The sequence below is a fragment of the Dermacentor andersoni genome, chromosome 10 (assembly GCF_023375885.2).
Source record: "Dermacentor andersoni chromosome 10, qqDerAnde1_hic_scaffold, whole genome shotgun sequence".
NCBI classification, from domain to species: Eukaryota; Metazoa; Arthropoda; class Arachnida; order Ixodida; family Ixodidae; genus Dermacentor; species Dermacentor andersoni.
Genome location: NC_092823.1, coordinates 113,314,172 through 113,334,408, shown reverse-complemented (window position 1 = coordinate 113,334,408; position 20,237 = coordinate 113,314,172). Strand labels below are relative to the sequence as shown.

General features: G+C 46.7%; 1 protein-coding gene and 1 pseudogene across 2 annotated transcripts in view; one reads left to right on the top strand and one right to left on the bottom strand.

The window, feature by feature from the left end:
- CCT2 (chaperonin containing TCP1 subunit 2) overlaps positions 1–20,237 on the bottom strand; it is a 60,043-nt gene continuing 39,806 nt past the window's right edge. For both annotated transcript variants that reach the window (XM_050192155.2, XM_050192154.1), the window contains exons 7-11: positions 17,978–18,125; positions 11,963–12,177; positions 9,331–9,468; positions 8,627–8,726; positions 1–326 (exon numbers count right to left, since the gene is read on the bottom strand). In XM_050192155.2, coding sequence (XP_050048112.1) covers positions 157–326; positions 8,627–8,726; positions 9,331–9,468; positions 11,963–12,177; positions 17,978–18,125 — 771 coding nt within the window. In that variant the 3' untranslated portion in view covers positions 1–156. The remainder of the gene's footprint in view (positions 327–8,626; positions 8,727–9,330; positions 9,469–11,962; positions 12,178–17,977; positions 18,126–20,237) is intronic.
- On the top strand, positions 595–5,491 carry LOC129387951 (tigger transposable element-derived protein 6-like; annotated as a pseudogene).

Below are 20,237 nucleotides of genomic sequence, written 5' to 3'. Positions count from 1 at the left end.
ATGAAGCAGTTCATTTTTATTACAAGAGATGACAGCTAAGAAACCAAAAAAAACGACTGAAACAGAGAAACAAGCTTACAAAAACAACCATCTTCGGTTCGTGTTTAAGTTACGCACGGTGCAAAGAAAAAAAAAAAGGAAAACAGCATGCTTTTCTCAGTGGCTCCTGTCAGGGTGACGTTGGCGAGGTGCTGCCTTGATGATGTTGTCGACCCGCAGGATCATCTCGGCCGCTTCGGATGCACTGAGCAGGACCTGTCGCTTCACAACAAAGGCCTCCGTCACACCAAGCTTGGCCATGTCGTCCACCTTGGCCTCCGTCATGTCTGCAATGTCGGCAGCAAGCATTACCGCAAGACCGTCATTTATAGCAATACAACATGCAATGTCATAGTCTTGAATTAAATTGAAGGGTCTATAGCAGATTTCCTGGCAAAAGTTCAGTGTTTCAAGGACGCCCTGACGAAGCATTTTTCAAGAAATAAAGCATCGCTTGTTACAGCAAGAAAACAGTGTCTTCAACAAGCAAAAACATTTTTATTGACCACAGCACAAAAAAAAAAAGGAATAGCGGAAAAAGATGGGGGGGGGGGGGGGACATGACATGACAACTGATTAGAAATCAAACTAGAGTGGAATCTCGATGATACGATCACGGCTAATACGAATTTCTGGATGATACGAATTTTTCTGTGGTCCCGGCCGAGCCCCATTACCTTGCAACGTGCTCGAGAATGGTTGTTACGAATCAATTTTCGACTCGTGTTGGTTGATACGAAAATTACCAAAGACACTTTAAAAATTTTAAAGTGTACTCGGATGTGAACCCTAGTTGTCCCGACTGCACTGAAACCTTTTGCTCAATGGCTCACATGCTCTGGCGATGTCCCGCGTTGCCTAACGACTTCCTCTCCAGCGAAGCCGAATGGGAGGAGGCCATCAGAAGCACGGTACTCCGAAAGCAAGCCCAGGCTATCCAGAGGGCCCAGGAAAGAGCGGAACGTCACGGCGTTCTGTCCTTTACGTGGGCGCGGCAAGCGGCTACAATGGCCTCCCGTTAGGAGGTCCCGAAAGTAGCTCCTCAGGATTCAATAAAGTTCGTTGTCTGTCTGTCTGTCTGTCTGTCTGTGCTTGGCGAAAGCCAGATGCTGCTGCCGTCTGCGCTCTGCTTCCCTGGCTTTGCTGTTCGGTGAAATGGCCAGTCGCTGCTGCTGTCTGCGCTCCAATTCATTCGCTTTGGTGTTCGGCGATATCGCCTGTAGCTGCTGCTGTCTGCGCTCCAATTCATTCGCTTTGGTGTTCGGCGATATCGCCTGTCACTGCTGCCGCTTTCGTTCTGCTTCCCTGCCTTTGGTACACGACGATATAATCAGTCACTGTTGGCGTTTCCATTCTGCCTCCCTTGCTTTCGCATCTGGTGACATCTTCAGTCGTCGCATGCGCATTCGCTCCTTGTTCTTCTGGCGTTTGGTGTTGAAGGAATGCGGCGCCCGCTGCCGCTTGGCGCACAACCACTGGGCCGCTTCGGAGCTACGGGTCTCACTCACTCGACTGCAACGAAACGTCTGGCGAAGGAGCGACGGTGCAGCTGCCACCGCGACGCGCCGGTTGCTAAGGAGGGGAAGAGGTTGCGCCGCTGCGCGAAGGAGAGGCCACAGTTGGCACGATTCCAGTGCACGGACGGACGCGACTGCGAGCATGAGCCCCACCGAAGGCAGTGAAAGAGAACAGCGCGCAAAGAGTTTGAAGCAGTGGCACTTTTGTTGCTGTTGTGCTTTTCCTCCCTTTCCGCGTGCCATCGGATGGAGTGGCTGCTGTGCTTCGGGCCGCGTTCTTTGTAACGTGGGCGACGGCGAAGGACCACCACCGACGGCTGAAACGCTGCATGCGCTCGAAGTTCTGAGGCATGCTATGGCCGCGGATGAAATCAGCGACTACACAAGCATGCGTTTTTATGGATTTGAACAGTCTGCTAATTGACCTGACAAAGAAAAAGCAGAATGACATTAGAGACTTTTTCTTCAAGAACCAAATGCTTTTTACGTACGTGTGCCTGAGTGAGTTCACCCCTGACTCTTTAATTTAGCTAGTTTTAATTGTTTCGATGATACGAATTTCGGCTAATACGAATTTTTTTCGTGACCCCGTGAGATTCGTATCATCGAGATTCTACTGTACCATCAATCCATCAGAGACATGGTGGCTTACCGCTACAACTATGATGAAAGTACATTTGGCTTGACTTCTGGATTCCATCTATCTTACTGCAACATATGTACTGTGTGTCCCAGCTAATGTTAGCCAAGGTGCCTAATGGGGCGAGAAAAAGTAGTTCACAGATGACTACAGTGCAGTCCACTTATAACGATACCACATATAACGATATATCGGTTATAACGATGGGTCGACATGAGAGTGTCATTTTATGCATTAGTTCTATGGGGAAAAAAAACATTTATAACGATAGGTTACTCACCGCATATCGGATATAACGATCAAAATATTGCCGTCCAGATGGCTTTTTCCGTGCAAAATAATCGTAACATTTGCGTTGCTTAGTTCCCTGAAACGAACGATGTCGAGACGAGGCGATGTTTACCTCCGTAAGTTCGTATCTGCCGCCATTACCACGCTGCACGTCCCGCGCCGCCCGCACACCGGAGAGTACTTGAGTAGGCGCAGCGCGCCACAAGATGGCACTAGCTGCTTCATGCGTGTCGGCCACAGTCGCTCCGAAAGAGAGAGAAAGAAAAAAAAAAGCAACAAGCAAAGCGGCGCGGTGGCGCCCGTCCCGCACTCAGTCTCTCTCTCTCGCGATAGCAGGCTGTGGCCACCGAAGCAGCGTGCAACCAACGTGACCAACGGTACAACCCAGTTCGAAGATGGCGCCGACAAAGCGTAAAGATGTGTCACTTGACACGAAGATGGATATTTTGCAGGACTCTCGACGCGGCTTCAAGGTGAGCGCCCTCGTGAAGAAGTATGAGCTCGCCCAGTCGACGATATCAACCATCTTGAAAACCGGGAGCACCGCGATTGTGAAGGCAGGAGCTATCAGCGGCCATGCCGATCAGCGGAAAAGGGTTAGAGACCCTTTGTGCGCCGATGTTGAAGAGGCGCTTTACCAGTGGTTCATCACAACCCGCGCGCATAGTGTGCCTATTAGTGGGCCAATACTTGCCACCAAAGCGAAAAACTTCGCTTTTCTTTTGGGACGGCCAAATTTTGAGCCTGGGGGAGGCTGGATTCAGCGCTTTAAAGAGCGGCACAGAATCATTTACAAAAACGTGGTAGGTGGCGTCTTTGGACACAGAGGCAAAGCAGCAGTGGCTGCTGACAAAGCTGCCCAGCGTGCTGGAGCGCTACGCGGAGAAGGACATATATAATTGCGACGAAACTGCTTTGTTTTTTCAAATGTTGCCGTCGAAGACTCACGCTCTTAAAGGAGATCGATGCCCCGGCGGGAAGCACTCGAAACTTAGGGTGACCGTGTTGCTGTGTGTTAGCATGGACGGGAGCCATCGTCTCAAGCCTTTCATGATCGGGCGATCAAAGAAGCCAACGTGCTTTAAGAATCAGCACATCCCGGTCTGCTATCGCAGCAACAAGAAGGCGTGGATGACCCGCGACCTGTTCGAAGAATGGCTGCTCAAGTTCGACAGTATAATTGAAGGCCAAGGAAGAAAAGTAGTGTTGCTACTTGACAACTGTAGCGCACACAGCGTTAACCCGAAGCTAACATCTGTCAAATTGATGTTTCTGCCTCCGAATACTACGGCAGGCCTTCAGCCGTTGGACGCCGGCGTGATCGCCAACTTTAAAGTCCTGTATCAGCAGCCCATGTTGGAGTGGCTAATTTTAGCCATTGACCGCGCAGCTCCTGGAACGTCGGGTCATGCAGACGGGCCCCCTGACCTGAAGATCAGCTTTTTGAAAGCAGTGTGCTTCGTTTACGGTGCATGGTATGAAGTAAAGCAGTCAACCATATACAACTGCTTCAAAAAGGCGGGCTTTGTGCGTCAGGACGAACTTCCCCAACCCACTGAGACCAACACGGTGGAAGCCGCTGACATAACCGAGCTCTGGGAGCTCGTTCCTACTGGTGACACAGGTGGTGCGTCAATGGAGGAGTTTTTGACTGCAGACAGTGCTGCCTCGTTCTGCGATGAGGTCACCGACGAGGCGATCGCCGCAGATGTGCTGTCTCGACAGACGGCAAAGTTGTGCGACGGTGGCGACGGCAGCAGCGACAGTGACAACGAGATTGGCAGTGGCTCCTTGACCCGGACCACGATGTCCAAGCAAAGTGCACTGTCGTCGATCGACTCCTTCATTGATTTTATGCATGCCAAAGGATTGCCGCCAGTGTTCGCGCAGCAGCTGGAATCCATGCACACCGCGGTTGTGAAGCTGAAGCTACCGCAAAAGCAAGTGCAGATTTCGGACGATTTCGGCGCGCCTAACCCTTGACAAGGTCATTGGCGCTACAAATAAAGTTTGTTTTTCACAGCCGACTTTCTACATCATCTATTCTTTAGAGCAAGTAGCGAATTCGAGTTCGGAGCTGCAAAGGTATGTTCCGCGTTTTTTAAAAAAATTTTTTATAACTGCAGTCCAGATATAGCAATCATCGGTTATAACGATCATATTTTTTTGGCTTTCTCGATATCGTTATAAGTGGACTGCACTGTACAATACTCCCTAATGCGAATTTCGAGCGCAACTGCTTAGGTGTTTTGAATTCGAGATGTATTGTGGCAAAGAATTCGATTATGAACAACAAAATCCTCTCCGCGGTGACACTGAGCCTATGCTCGAGCAGCTCATTTAGCAGCTGCGGCAGATGAAGCACTTCCACCGGTCGCGTCGCTCACTGTTCGGAAAGATTGACAGTGCCAAAACTGTGAATTGCAAATTTAAATCTTTGTTGGGCGAATTTGTGCCCACCAAAACAGGTAACACTTGAGCACAACGATAGCAGCGAGCAGAGTCGGCAATCATCGAAAATATCATCTGCGGGTCAAGTGGGTCGGCTTTCACACGACTTGTCAAAGGTTCCAGTGTAATCGCCGGTGCCCACTTGGCTTCCAGAAAGTACTACACAATTCATGTCGTGCATACAATCAGATTAGAAAAAGCTTTGGTGACAGCAGCCAACGGATAGAATTATCGATAATATTCGAGACACTTCTGATACAAGCAGGAGCGCTGTGCGCCGAGTGATAACATTTACCATTTGCTAGCCGATGAAAAGCAGTGACCAAAGAAAGATATAGAGGTGAATAGACAACGTGCGGTACTCTTGTAGCGATCCTGGCAGAACACGCCATGTGCGCCACTACGCTTTTCTTCTCACGCTTTCGTCATAACTCTCCAACTCCACTCTCCGCCTCATGGTTCTGTTGCAGCCTCCAGGGTGTCTACCAAGTTGACATTTCCAAATTCCCTGAGTTTTCGAGGTTTTCCCTGAGTGCCATTGCAAATTTCCCTGAGTGATGCAGAACTATGTTTTATGTCAAGACGGACTGAAACCATACTGCCTGATGCTGTTACTCTCTAGTAAGCACATGAAAAAAATAACAAAGCGACTTAATCCAATTTGAATACTAAGGAGCAGTGTTTACGTTATTCAAAAACAGAATAGAAGGCAGGGGTTAGTAAAATGCACAGCAAATAAAGTGTCTTCGAAAAAAATTGCAAATGGGGTCGGACATTATCAAATATGAATAAAAAGGAGATGCATATAGAAGCAAATATTTTCTAATATGAGCTATTTCTATCAACTGATAGCAACCTCAGTGGGATGAGGCCCGAACTCTGTCACAATTGAGATTCTCTCTCAACAGCTCGTAAGTCAACCTCAACAGTCCTAACATACTCTCAGCCCGCACACGACGCCCGAGTGTTGCGTTTCACTGCTTTAAAGAGTTTATTTTGGTTTCGATGAGGGACACGTGCATCTCGGCATAAGCCAAAACTTTGTTTTGAGCTCAAGCTCCTTCAAACGGCGGCAGCAAGCTTCTTTTCTCGTTTATTCCTCAATGCGTAGGTCACTTCTGTTCTTGTCCGCCTTCCGCCACTCGTTCACCCCAAGGACCATTTGAAGCATCTTGATCAATTGCACAGTCCACGACCGATTTTTCGAACTCCCTAGGGGCCGCGAAAACGTCCGAAAAATCGGCCAGTTGGAAAAAAATCAATGCGTGTCATTTACTGCCCTTAGGGGCTCAAACCGCCACAGGCACGTTCGAAAACGCTCTGAAGGCCTGTCGGTACACATATTAGGCATACCGGTGCTCGTACTCTGACAGGAAATACCGGGTGCCCGGGTGTATAATTAAGGAATACATACTGTGTTCCGTGGCAATAGCCCCTTCCCACGCTTGTTATGCTTCACTGCAATACTTTTCCGTAAGCTTTACCATGTAACATTTCTGTACAAAGGCGAAACTGACTTTCAGGAACCGACATTATGCAGCGCACCGTGTTTTCTAAGTTTCTAAGCCAATCGCGAGGACCACTAAGGTGGAGTGCGTGCCATTGCTGACAGCAGCTAATTCTTTCAATAAAAAACTCGGCACCCAACGGCAAGAAGCTTCATAGCAAACGTCGAAGCAGCTAGGCCTAGCGTTGCCGCAGTGGCGGCAACGGGTGCCAGCGGATCTGCGTGCGAGAGAGCCGGTTCGAGGTGGCGAAGTAATCAAAACGGCAGCGGTGGTGCCTTTGATTATTGCCGTTTCGGACCTGCGGTCACGGCAAAACGTCCGGAAAATCGGACGGCAAAGAGTTCTTGCGTCGGAAATTTCACACGTTCTGATACGTTGACTCTATGGGGTACGTGGCGGTGCCGCGAAGCCGTCCAAATTATCGGGAATCCGGAAAGTCGCTCGTTGACTGTACACTGGCAACTCCTCCTGCCGACGACAAGGCGTCAAAGACGATTCATTATGATTCCTGTCTGCTACTCCAGCCAGCATTACCGCGACTCTCGACCCTTTCAATAAAATTGCCGCTAATTCTCCCTGATAGAGGCCCAAATTCCCTGAGTTTTCCCTGACTTTTTCCAGACTACTCAAAATCCCTGAGAATTCCCGGTTTTCCCGGTTGGTAGACACCCTGAGCCTCCTTTGCTTTCCTCCTTGCGCTCTCTTCGCTATCACCCCCTTTCATTCCCCACTACTTTCAGCCTTGCTCTTTCATCCATCGCTGTTGTGCTCATTCGCTCGGTGAAGTTGCCGCCTTGGCTCACCGCAGGAACAGGCCCCAAGAGCTGCGCTCTAGAACATGGTGCAAGATACAATTTTAAAACCTATCGTGTTCATTTGTCTCCAGTCCCCTGATGACTGAACAACGTAAGTGTTAAAACTGTATCTTGCAGCATATTTTTCATTTCTTTTTTTGCATTGAACAGCTCGGCTAACGTTAGCTGGGACACCCTAATCATCAAAATATCCTTTAGACACATTAAATCCAATCTTTAGGAACTCTGCCACGTGCACATAGCACATAAAAGGAGAACATTTAGCAAGTGCAAGGACTGGAAACACTCACAGAATATTTTATCTTCACATTTAGGCCTCATCATTGGCCATTAAAACCCAAAACTGGCCATAGAAACAAGAATTGTAGTAAATGAGAAATATTTTTGCAGGTATAGAAAAATTCTGGGGTGTTCATTGCAAAACCAAGATCTAATTATATGGCATGCTGCAATGGATTCCTGATTCATCTGACCATCTGTGGCATTTTAACCACTTTAAAAAAGAAAATAGTATATAAATACCTAAAAAAAATTATTCGTCATCTAAATGAGCAAAATATGAGAATAAGCATAATGAATGAAAAGAAAAAATACTTTCCAGAAACTTTTTCAGTAATAGGGGGGCAACACCAGGCAGAACACTGCAAGTGGGCTTCACCCCAAGGCACCTATGGCTTCGTTTGGAACTTGTACAGACAGCTCTGAGCACACGTGAACCACTGGTGGACCTTGCATTTGCTTTACATTACGTGTGCCATATCGTTGCAGCCGGAGATCTTGCACCCGTCCATCTCCTCCGAGCGTGCTTTCAAAAGAAAGCGAGTCTCGTGCCATACTTCCTCCTGCTCCTGTGTTTCTCCTCCATGGCTGAGGACAGTTAGAAACTCTGTACTCAATACCGAAGCTCAGCAAGAACATTTTTGTCTGGTGCGTTGCCTGTAGGCAACATTCGTCAGGGAAGGGTTTTTAAATTTTGTTGCCATCGAAAAGCAGCCACTGATGTTAGGATCGAACCTGCGACTTTGAGCGCAATGCCCATAGCAACTGGGCTACAGCAGTGGTGTCGTGTAGGTTTCAAGGACTCGCAGCTTCATTCTTTTCTTACTCAGAAAAAAACAGGCCCCCTGGCTACAACAAGGCAGAGTGCCTCTACAACTAAAGCCTTGTTAAACGAAGTTGAAAGGGGAGCCAGAATTACTTCTTCATATCCATCACTTCATTGTATCTGTTTTTGCATGGACTGCACTACAAAAAATCTCGGTGGGGCTTCAAGGGGAATTCCACTTACTTTGCTTCGTCCATTATTTTATTATAACAAGGTTCGAGTGTATTTCTACAGCTACCTTATAAGAAAAGGGGTCTTACTGATGCCCGCAGTCTTCTTGCCCTCCGAGTGAGCTGCCCGCAGCTCCGAGACTAGCTGGGCACTGTCAAAACCAGCATTGTCGGCGATTATAGTGGGGATCTGAAAGTAGGCAACCAAGGTAAGCACAGCGGCCCGCCGTGGGCTACACAAGAGGTTTCAAACACAAAAGGGACAGACGGCAGATAAACCAGTATTGAAACACAATAAAGCCATATTTTGGAAAAAGTGATGCCAAACCAAAAGTGACTCAAACATACCAAAGCAACTATGAGAGACACTATTGTGGGGAAATTGATTGTATCAATTTTTACCACCTGGTGTACTGCTCATGCCACGCTTCTCCCTACGTTGATGTCCACTACAGTAGAATCTGTCAAATATTTTTGTTACATTGGATTGCACGTTTTCCCGGTGAGCTCAATTTATTTTCACTTTTTTTTTTTTTCAGGAATGCATTGACGAGGTTCCACTCTATTCAGCAGTGGCACATCACAGCAACCATGATCAGAAATTTTACATGTACAGGTCCCGGGGAGTTGTTGCTGACACATGAACTTAAATAAAACGATAATCATAATAATAAAACGTTTCCACTCATTGAGTTTCACTGCATAGCCTTTCAGAAGTGATTTGCATAGCTAGTACATAAAAAGACGTAATAACTGCGCCGAACATAACTGTGCCGTCAAGAACACGACAGTACCTTTCTCAGCGCCCTGGCAAAAGCCTCGATGGCGAGGGACTCCTTGCCAGCAGTGGACTCGGCCAGCTTGCCCACTGCCGCCGACATGAGCATCTCCGAGCTACCACCTCCGAACACCACACGCTTGTCCTTGACAACCTGTGGCATGACAACAGTCCGATTGTAGTGCACCCATCCCAACAAAACGACAGCACACATCTAATACCCCCATTTCATACATAGCAGGCTACGCTGCAGAAGCTATGAAAGTAGTGCAGTCGTGAAAGTCTCACTCTGCATGTTTCGCTGTGCTCCTTATTTATTTACTTACCCTCAAGTGCACAAAGCTTTAAAGGCAGGAGTGGAGCACACAAAAGCAAAATCAAAATAAATGGTGACATCAAATAACACCAGCAGGCACAAATGAAGAAGCAATTTTCAAGATTCACAGAACTGAAAAATGAAATGCAGTGCCAAGTACAGTGTATGCAAACAAGGCAAAAAGAAAATAAGCAGCGTTCACTTCACACATCATTATTTATATAACTGCATTGATGAACAAAAGAAGTCATGGTCTAGAACTGAAACAATGTTCGAAGGAGGATGATTCCAGTAGTCTTTCGACGTGTGCGGGATGAAAGAATAAAGGAAAGGGTTAGTGCAGCAAGCAGTTGTGTGTAGCTTATGGTGAGGATCTAGGCACGCCAAATGATAATAGCAACAAATGGACTTTTCAAAACTGGATGATACGCCTTGTGAAAAAACATAAGACGAGATGGTTTGCAGCGTGCACCAAGTGACTGCAAGGAAAGGGTGCCTCTTATTGAAGTGATGCAGCTAGTGTGATTGTATTAGACTATATAAAATGTGCTGCGTTATTCTGCACCATTTTAAGAATGCAGTGTGACTGAAAAGGGTCCCAAATGGAGCATGCATATTCAAGTTTCGGACGCACTAGTATTTTAAACATTGATGGTTCACAGCTACAGGAGCACGAACCACTTCACGTAACTACAAGTTGTGGTTGTAAGGTTACATCAAATTACATACTTGTGAACCTTTGTGCTTTTAGTAAAGTCGATGTTTGATTTTTTTATCCCTAGGGGCTAAGAAAATGTTAAAAAAATCAGGCAGCCCTAAAAAAACGAATGCATGCCTTTTACTGCTCCTAAAGGGCTCAAATTGCCACAAGCATGTTCGAAATAGCTCTGAAAGCCTGTCAGCATACTTATTAGGCGTATCGGTGCACACACCGTGTCCCTTGACAATTGCGCCTTCCCAATCTTGGTACGTTTCACCGCAATACTTTACGTATGCTTCACTGCGTAACACTGCAGTAGTGAAGCAACACCGACTTTCGGGAATTGGCCTTATGCAACGCATCGTGCTGTCTAAGCTTTGAAGCCATTGGCGAGGATTACAATGGCAGAGCCCGTACCATTGCTAACTGTGGCTAATTGAGTTAATAAAAAAAACACAGCACGAAACAGCATGAAGCTTGGTAGGGAACGTCAGAGTAGCTAGGCCTAGTGTTGCAGTGTTGGTGGCTACGGCTGCCAGCGGATTTGCATAGAAGAGTGTCTGTTCGAGGCAGCCAGATAACCAAAATGGCGGCGGTGGTGGCTTCGATCAATGCCATTTTGGCCCTGCGGTCATGGCAAAATGTCAAGAAAATTGGACGGCGAAGGGTTTCTGCACGCAAAATTTCAGACGTGATACATGACTTTATAGGTAAAGTGGTGGTGCTGCAAAAGGTCCGAAAAATTGGTCATTGCTTGTATGCGGTGTACTATGTTTTCGCTACGAGCAAAAGCAATCAACTGTTGCTTCCAGTCAGGTGAACATTTCAATGAGATTTAGAAAATATAATGAAAAGGGAAAGAAAAAGTGGAGGAAAATAGAACTTGCAGCTGACAAAAAGCACACTCGTGTCTTCCGCATGACCTATGTGGTGCTATACCACAGTCTTTGTTGACATGCTGCCTAGAATACTGGTCGCATACTTGCTGGCAAGCTTCCCAGTTCCTTTTCTTCCACAGTGCAGCAGCTGTCCTTGCGTTCACGTTGCAATATCTTACGCTGGGAGTGTTCGCCAGTGCCACCACTTGCAACCATAGTGGCCAATGATTTTTTAAACATCTGGCATAATGTTAGACAAGAACTTCAGAAAGCAGGCCACTAATCATTGCAGCAGCACTCCTTGACTAACTGTCACAAGATCTGATTCTGGGAGTGTTAACCAGTGCCACCATTCACAGCCATAGAACAATGGAGGATGATCTTTTTTTTTTATTAATGTTACAAATGAACTGGGAGATCAGGCCACTAGCCAATGAACTCTCCTGTGCTACCTCATGACACCATGCCGGCCAAATTGGAGGTCCCTCGCCGTGCAACGAGTGAAAAGCATAAAGAGATCCGAGGGGCTACATTTTTTGTTAGTAACAGCGACACGTAATACGAAGGCTGTGGGTTTGGCTCTCAGTGGCAGCAGCATGCTGTCCCTCTCTTGTACCTTCATTTTGATTTCCTTTGCATTTCCACATAACAACTAAGAAACACAGGTATCCTTTCACTGTGTTTCTTTGGCTTCACTGGGTCATTGGCTTCACATGGTTATGACAGCAGGGGAGAAATTGGTGAAACTGTGTACCTGAGAGAGTACGCAGAGGGCGTCGTGCAGCGACCGCTCGGCCTCGTCCAGGATCTGCTGGGTGGCACCACGCAGCACTACGGTGCAGGCCTCACCCAGGGGCACGCCTGAGAACTTCAGCAGCTTGTCCTCGCCAATCATCACCTCCTCGATGAGGTCACAAGTGCCCAGGCGCACCAGCTCGGGAGTGTTAAATGTGGACACGATCTCGCCACCTGGGTGTCAGCGTTGTCACAGGTGTCAACACGACGTGCAATGACCACAGAAGTAGCGATGATGCGCGAAACAGAAGCCTAAAGATTCTGCCTGATGTATGCTGCTTCTCATATTTCCGTAGGTAGAAAAATCTATAATAGTGCCCACAAATAGAACAACCTACAGCAGAACTAGGTTACTTGTGCCAGGTAATGTTTTTATTGTGATAATTATACATACTTCAGGTGCACTCGTGTTGGATTAAGTCCCAGACGCGTGCATGTGAATACAGTGCCATGTGGAAAATAACACTAATGAGCGCCGTATTTTTGTGAACATAACCTGCACCTAAATTTTTTTTATTTAACAGTAACGTCTGGATGTGGATATATGCAAATTTTGCCTTCAGGTGTGGCTTCACGGCAGTGCGAGCCGTACTGCCGTGAAGCCTCAACCAGTGGTGGTGTCCAGCCAGTTTAGGAGCAGCCACACCAGCATTTTGGAGCCATTTCGGAGCAGAAAAGATGGTCTTCTTGGAACTCTTAGAGTAATAAAGTAGTAATGTAGCTGTCACCATGCGGCAAAGCTTGTTATTACTGTGCAACCAGTAACTGCTGCTTAACAGTGACGCAAGACAAAAAAGCCAACACCAACCAATTAAGTCTGCCTTCCCACGGTCTGTACACATGCACGGCGCTATTAAAACATTTATTTGGGTAGACAAAGAGCTTCATTTTGTAAACTATCAGATACAATTTTGTAGGCTGAGAAAACACAAACCTAAAGCTCTAAATAGCTTTAAAGGCCTGCCAGCACACTTATTGGATGTATCGGTGCTCGTACTGTGACAGGAGATGCCGGGTGCAGGCGTGTATACAGTAAAACCTCATTAATTCGAATTTTGCGGGGATGCTATGAAAATTTGAATTATACAAAATTCGAACTAATAAAAGTCTGGGAAAAAAATCGCTCGGTTAAGGCGCGTATATAGTTTGACGTGGCGTGAGCACGCGCGCACACGCTATGTCACGTTGGCGTGAACAAGGTCTATACTTCGAAGCACTGGTGCAGCCAACATAATGGGACGCGGCCAGCGCGGTTCGACGTGCCCGACGTTGAGATGGCTCTTCCTCCATCCGCGCGTTCGTCGCGCTGACTGGGGCGGAGAAAAAAAAATGTCGCAGACTCGCGCGAGAAGCGAAGCATCGATTGCGATAGAAAATTAGTAGATAGCTATACGAAGCAAGGATAATAGTTTTATCGGCCGTATAAACTTGTAAGCATTTGCTTACTAAATAAATTAACAAGCACGTGTCACGCGCGCACAGTAAGCATGAACACATCTCGCTCGACGACCGCAGAAACTCGCTGAAAAACGCTGGAGTGAGGACACGCAGCAGTAGGAGCGAGCGAATTGACGCCCGTACAGCTTTCGCTTCAACGTGAACGAAACGTAGAAAGCACATCGCATATGAAGCTACCGGCACTATGCCACTCTGCAAACATTGCAGATCGCTTTGAAGATGAGGCTCACGCGGGCATGCACTTTGGCCACATCGCAGATCGCTTTCAAGATGCGGCGCCCGCATGGCTGTGCCGTAAGCAGCCGCCGGCGAAGATCGTCCTCCCGTCCCTCCCTCGCCTCACCCCCCTGCCTGGCGCGCAACAAGAGAGGGCGCGCTCCGCCTCACCTTCCCCTCTCACGCACGTGAGATTGAGCTGCGTTCGCCGGCTCACCCTTGCATGCTCATACACAAAGAACACGGCGTGCGGTGTTATCGTCCTTGCCGCTGATCGAAAAAGCAAAGCTGCGCAACCCGCGCGGCAACACCAGCATGCTCCCGCGCACTAGCAATCTCTTTATCCATGATGATGCAGAGTTCGAATTATCGGTGGTGGTGCGGATTTCAGTGTGAATAAGCGGGATGTGTTACATATTGCTTTCAATACATTGTTGGACGGACCGCGGCGACTACTTCGAATATTCCGAAATTTCGAATTAACGAGTAGTGAATTAACGAGCTTTTACTGCATAGTCAAATCTCGATATATCGAACACTTTCTATTCATCTGAAAAATTTGCATGCATTTTAAGTTTTTTATTTCGAACAGGATCGGATGTAAAATGGATACAGTAGAACCCCGCTGTTACGTTCCTCACTGCTGCGTTTTCCCGGCTGCTACGTCGCTTTCATCCGGTCCCGGCATAGCTTCCATAGGATCCAATGTATAAGGAACACCGCTGTTACGTAGTAGCTGTGAAAACGTTCCCGCGTGATGCGTCGCAACCCGAACCCGCCTGGGCTAAAGTAGGCAACGCGCTCCAGCCGCCATTTTGGCTTTTGACGAGTTTTAAACGGGCTTGGCTATGGAACTGGCTGCAAGAAGCCGCACGCCAGTTCGAGAGGCCACCACCAGGTGGCCATTCGTGAAAAATGCTCTCACTATCATCACTGTGACTACGGTCACCGCGTGCCGCATGGTTTGTTGGACGGTTCGACTCGCGGAGGAAGGAAACTCAGGAGAGGCCCTAACGTCACTCTTCGGGAAGCTAAAGGGAAGCCGGAAGTTGGCGTTGCTCCGCCTATCGGGCCAGCTCTCCTCTCTTGTTTACGTTTCTCGTGAAACCACGCAGCGCTGCGCGCAAACGGGCTGCTCGGACGCACGCGCTCCGCAGCAATACTAAACAATCGTTAGTACGTTAGCATGATTACGCCAAAGAGGGCAAAATTTCCTGCGGATATTCATTCGTCCGTTGCCGTTGCCTGGCGCGGTGACGACAAAGAGCACGAGCCGCATGATGCCGGGGAGTTGCCAAATCCTAGCTTTGGAGAAGCCATCGCGGCTTTGGACCTCCTCCGCAGGTACGTCGCACCTCACAGCGACACTGACAGCAATGCGGCCTTCCAGGCTATTGAGAAACATGTGGTGATTTCTAGCGAGCGAAAGAAATGGCAAGCCACCATTCTAGATTTCTTTTTAAGTTCTAAGCGCACTCTGTGGAAATAAATTGTCTGTAGTTGAAGCTGCACTTTTTTCATTCATTTTCTGAGCTTTCCTCACTGTTGCGTTTTCCCGGCTGTTACGTTTTTTTTCCTCGGTCCGGTGAAAAACGTATGAACGGGGTTCCACTGTATATCAAACTCTGCCACCCCCAGACCACTTGCGCTCTGCTGACAGGCAGTGAGCTTTACTGCAACACTCTCGAAAATAACGGTGGCGTGATGGGCATTCCCAACTGCTGTTCACTGTGACTGCCCACGTCGATTGCGCTGAGGGCACCATTTGACCGTAGCGGTGAACATAGCGGAGTATGCACACGGCAGCTTGGCTAGTTTGAGCACGTCAAGGACGCACTGCATTTGTCGCACTGACTCCTCCTCACCGTAGCGCTCTGCGCCTGCCGCGCCTTGCAAGGGCTGGCGGTTTGCATCCACAAAGACGCGCAACAGCACGCGCTCACTGGGCTCACTTATAAGACGCCTTGGCAGACGCCACTTTATTAATACTTTGTTATTGACAGTGTTTGAAAATGCTTGCATTGACGGACGTAGAGATCGCAGCAGAAGTAGCGGCCAAACGAAAACGCTGCCAAGGTTGATTCCACAAGCGCTGATGATGCCCCACTCCTGACTTCAACTGGGGCTGTAGCTGCTTTGGCCCTTCTACGCTGCTACTACAGCTCAAAAGGGGCCACCGGCATATCGTTTGTGGATCATTTAGATTATGTTGAGGTTTCCATGTTCAAGCACATGGCTACCAATAAGAAGCAGGCTATACTGCCGCAGTACTTTCAGCCAAATAAATAAATACTTTGTGCGAGCTTCAAGTGAGTACTGCGCCACGATTTGGGCACGATCGGCGATCGCTGTTCGGAGCACACGTTCAGTTGCGTTGTGCGATTGGCCTAGGCTGCGCAGGCTTCACGCGGCTGAGGCTCATTGTGTGTGGCGCAACCGAATGTGTGCTCCCAGCGGACGAAGTAGGCACGGCCTAGGCAAATAGCGCGCAGCGCAACCGAACGCTCACTCCAAACAACGATCCCCGATGTGCCCTTGGTTCATCGATTGATTTGCAGAAGTTTTTGACGCATTTTTACGTGATTTTATATATCAAATTCTGGCTATATCGAACTATTTCGTGATCACCGTGCTGTTTGATATATCGAGGTTCGACAGTATAAGGAACACGTTTTATTTCCTGCAACATTGGCCCCTTCCCACTCTTGGTATACTTCACCACAATACAATGCGTATCCTTGACCACGTAACAGTGCTGTATTGCGGCGAAGCTGACTTTCAAAAACGGCCATTGTGCAACGCTTTGAGACCCTGTAGCTCTTTCCTCATTTCAACGCTCACGGCCTCAGTGACGAAGACAAAATCAGCGTCATTGCCAACAGCAGCGAATCATTTAAATGGCACTAACAGCCAGAAGCTTGACGGCGGATATTGACGCAGCTAGGACTAATGACACCCTAAAGCTCCGACGGCTGCGAGCAGACCGGTGTGCGATAGTGCTGGTTCGAGGCTGCAAGATAACAAGATGGCAGTGGTGGCGGCATCAATTAGTGCCATTTTAGACCTGCAAAACCAGACGGTGAAGGGTTTCAACGTTTGAAATTTCAGTAGGGGTGTGCGAATATCAAATAATGATATGCATATGCATTTATTAGAAAGTTGAGTTGCATTGTTATTTTTGAACATTGCAATTGCACTGTCAGTGTTAAAGAACTAGACCTTATTATTAAGCCCTTATAGCAAAACATCGTGTATTTGGCTCATGTTAACTTGGATAATTTAGTGCTTCCCACTAGTGATCCTTATTACACTGTGCCTTATTTCTTCATTTGGCAATACTGCCAATCTCGCAAGAGATCATATCAGGGAGGGCATACATACAGACTCAAAGCGGCACAAACGAATCATTTACACAACGCAAAATGCTGAAGTAATCAATACATTAAACTCAGTAATAGCAATGCAACAGATCATGATGAGACTACAAATTACACATCAATTATGCTGCATCAAATGCCCGTAAGATCAGAGGCATTTGGCCCTGTGCCAGTTGCCACTCATCACACTTGCCGTCAGCAGTAAGCAAGAATTAATGGCACTGAAAAAAAAAAAGAAGAAACAGCTACCTGCAAACCAACGCCCTTTGCTACAGAGAGCCTAGCTTTCCCGCAAAGTTAAGACGTTTAATGGCTAAGTGTACTTTAGACCTCAAATTTTGCTAGCAGCATGAAACATCGCAAAATCCAGCACAAGATCGCCGCAATATTTTTAGATTGAAACAAAAGCTAAGAACCAGGTTTTCTTCCACACAGCCAGCAATATATTCGATGTGATTTTAACAGTCCTATCCAACGGAATATTCGAATATTTCAAAATACATTTTTCTAATGAATGCAAATATTAAAAATATAATAAAAAATATTCTTTTTCAAACTTTTCAAACATTCGCACAACCTTAAATTTCAGATGCCTTTTGATATTGGCTCTATGGGGTTTGCAGTCTAGAGGTCTAAAAAACCAGACAGTCAAGGGTTTCACCGTTTGATGTTTCAGATGTCCTCAAATAAGGCCTTGTATGAGTTTGTGGCAGAGCCGCAAAGGCATCTGAATTATAAAGCACGTAAAAAAAAAGAACCAGGCGTTCAAAAGATCTGCCGTTGACTGTATTCTAGAAATGTGCAAAAAAAAAAAAAAAAAAACGTCCTGAACTTTCAAGGCCCGACACTTAGAAAACTTTCTGGGGCTCTGAAGGTCTTCAAGAATAGGCCTAGGCCCTGAATTTCGACTCTCCACTGCTCACCTGTGACAAGGGCAAGGCGCTCAATGCCATCAAAGTCGGCGTGTTCGATGGCCATTACACCAGCGTCAGCAAACAGCTGCTCCGGATAGTTGTAGATAAGCTGGCGGTTGATGAATACGTTGATGTTGTGCTTCAGGATTTGGTCCACCTGCACAAAACAAACGATAGGTGTCCTTTGTAAGGGCTAATTATTACAAAGAGAGTTCACGAGTTTGAAAAGACGAATCGTCAGAATCTGGCAGATAAGCATGACGCTGGTACACACAAGCTAGAATCGAAACAAGAGTTTTGGCCCAGAGGCATTTGGTAGGGATCGAATTAACCGACAGATATAGTTATTAGTTGAGTTGCATTAATGAAAGTCTATGGTATGAAGTTCCTATTATTATTATTATTATTAATCATGTGAATATATACAAGGTGATAATGTTCAAGCTTCCTGGAATTTTTAAAAATCGCCTGTGCCAGATAGCACAACTCTTGTCCTTGAGCTGGATTATTTGAAGAGCCAGACAGTGGCATGAGAAATCGAAATACATTTCCAGTGAATTAACGAAAATTCACTAATTGACTTCTTAATTATGTTACAATACATATTGCAATTTGCGAATAGAAGCTAATGACTTTACAAGCAGTACCTGCTAGAAACTCCGGGATGACACCAGTTTGGAGATATCTCCCAATGTGGGGCGAAATACATGGGCATTGTTACTTTTGTGCTTCCAGGCATAATAGAGTGTTCAATAAAAAAGTAAGTGGAACAACCATGCATTTTTACAGTGAGTTGATAGCACATATCTCCGAACTGGGGTCATTCTGGAAATTCATTTCAAGTGGATGTCTTGCAAACTAACTGGCTACAATTTGTAAATTGCAATATGTGCCGTAAGACAATATGATAATTAGTTATTCTTTATTAGTTGAACATGTGCTTTGATTCCTCAAGCAAGTATCCAGCTAATCCAGGCAAGGGCTAGCTAAGGAATAGAATTATGTTCTCTGCTATCGGCTGTTTAAAAATTCTGGAAAGCTTAAAAATAGGGGTGTGTGAATATCAAGATCTTCAAATACGAATTGAATACTTAGCATCAAATATAGAACCGAATAATGATGTGCACATGCATTTGTTAGCAAGTTGATTCATGTTAGCATGTTGGAACATTACAATTACGTTGTCATTAGTAAAAAAAATTAAACTAGTAAGCCATTCTACTAAACGATTGTATGCTTGGCTCATGTTAGCTTTGGAAAATTTAAGAATTGCTGCTAGTTGTCTGTTCTCACCAACATGTGCCTTATTATACTGCATCGATTTCCAGTAAATTTTCTGTCAAGCAATAAGCTCAGGATTGGGGGTGGAACCTGCAAAAGAGAGCACCCTCGCTGCTCGCAAACCTGTGCCCTTTGCTACTGAGAGGCTGGCTTTTCTGCAAAACTCGTCCAGTGGCTAAGTGTGTTTTACAGGGTAAATTTCGCCAGCAGCATGAAATTATTGCAAAAATTCACCAACGATTACGATACTCCCTAATGCGAAATTTGAGCACAGCTGTATACATGTTTTCATTTCATGTGTCAATATTTTGTATTATGATTATATAGGTGCACAGTTTATATTAGGAAGAGACTGCTGTGAGTAGCGCGCTTTGTTTCCATACAGACGACAAGCACTACTCCGGATCCATATCGTAGCCATTGTCTGTTTTGCCTGGCACTACGCTCTTCTCACGCTTTCGTTCCACCAACGACGAGTGGCCCTTCGTCACGGGGAAGTTGTGCCACCAGTGACAACACCCAACGGAACATCAGATAGAGCCTTACTCATAGCCACTCGCCACTGCCCCTCGGAGGAGCAGTGTTCCCTGTCACACACGCTGGTATGGCGGACGAGCGTAGTACTCCCCACCACACTATCCTGCGCTACCTGCCCCCCCCCCCCCTTAAGCACAGATGAGATCGCCCACATAGCTGCCTGCATCGCATGCCGTTTCCGCTCTGCTATTTCTCTGTTTCATGCTTTCACTGCGGCGTCCTCCCTGCAGACTCTTCTTTCCTGCTGTGCTCTACGTTTGCTTTCATCTTTTGTGCTCATTCACTGAGTTATGCCACCGAGGTATGACGTTGACGCTCAATGCAGGAACGAGCGCCTGAGAGCTGCACTCTAAAAATTCAGCACAATATCAGACACACTTTCTTTGATGAGATATAATCGCTGAGAACCATGTTTGTTCCAGCACAGCCAGCAACGTATTCAATTTATTTC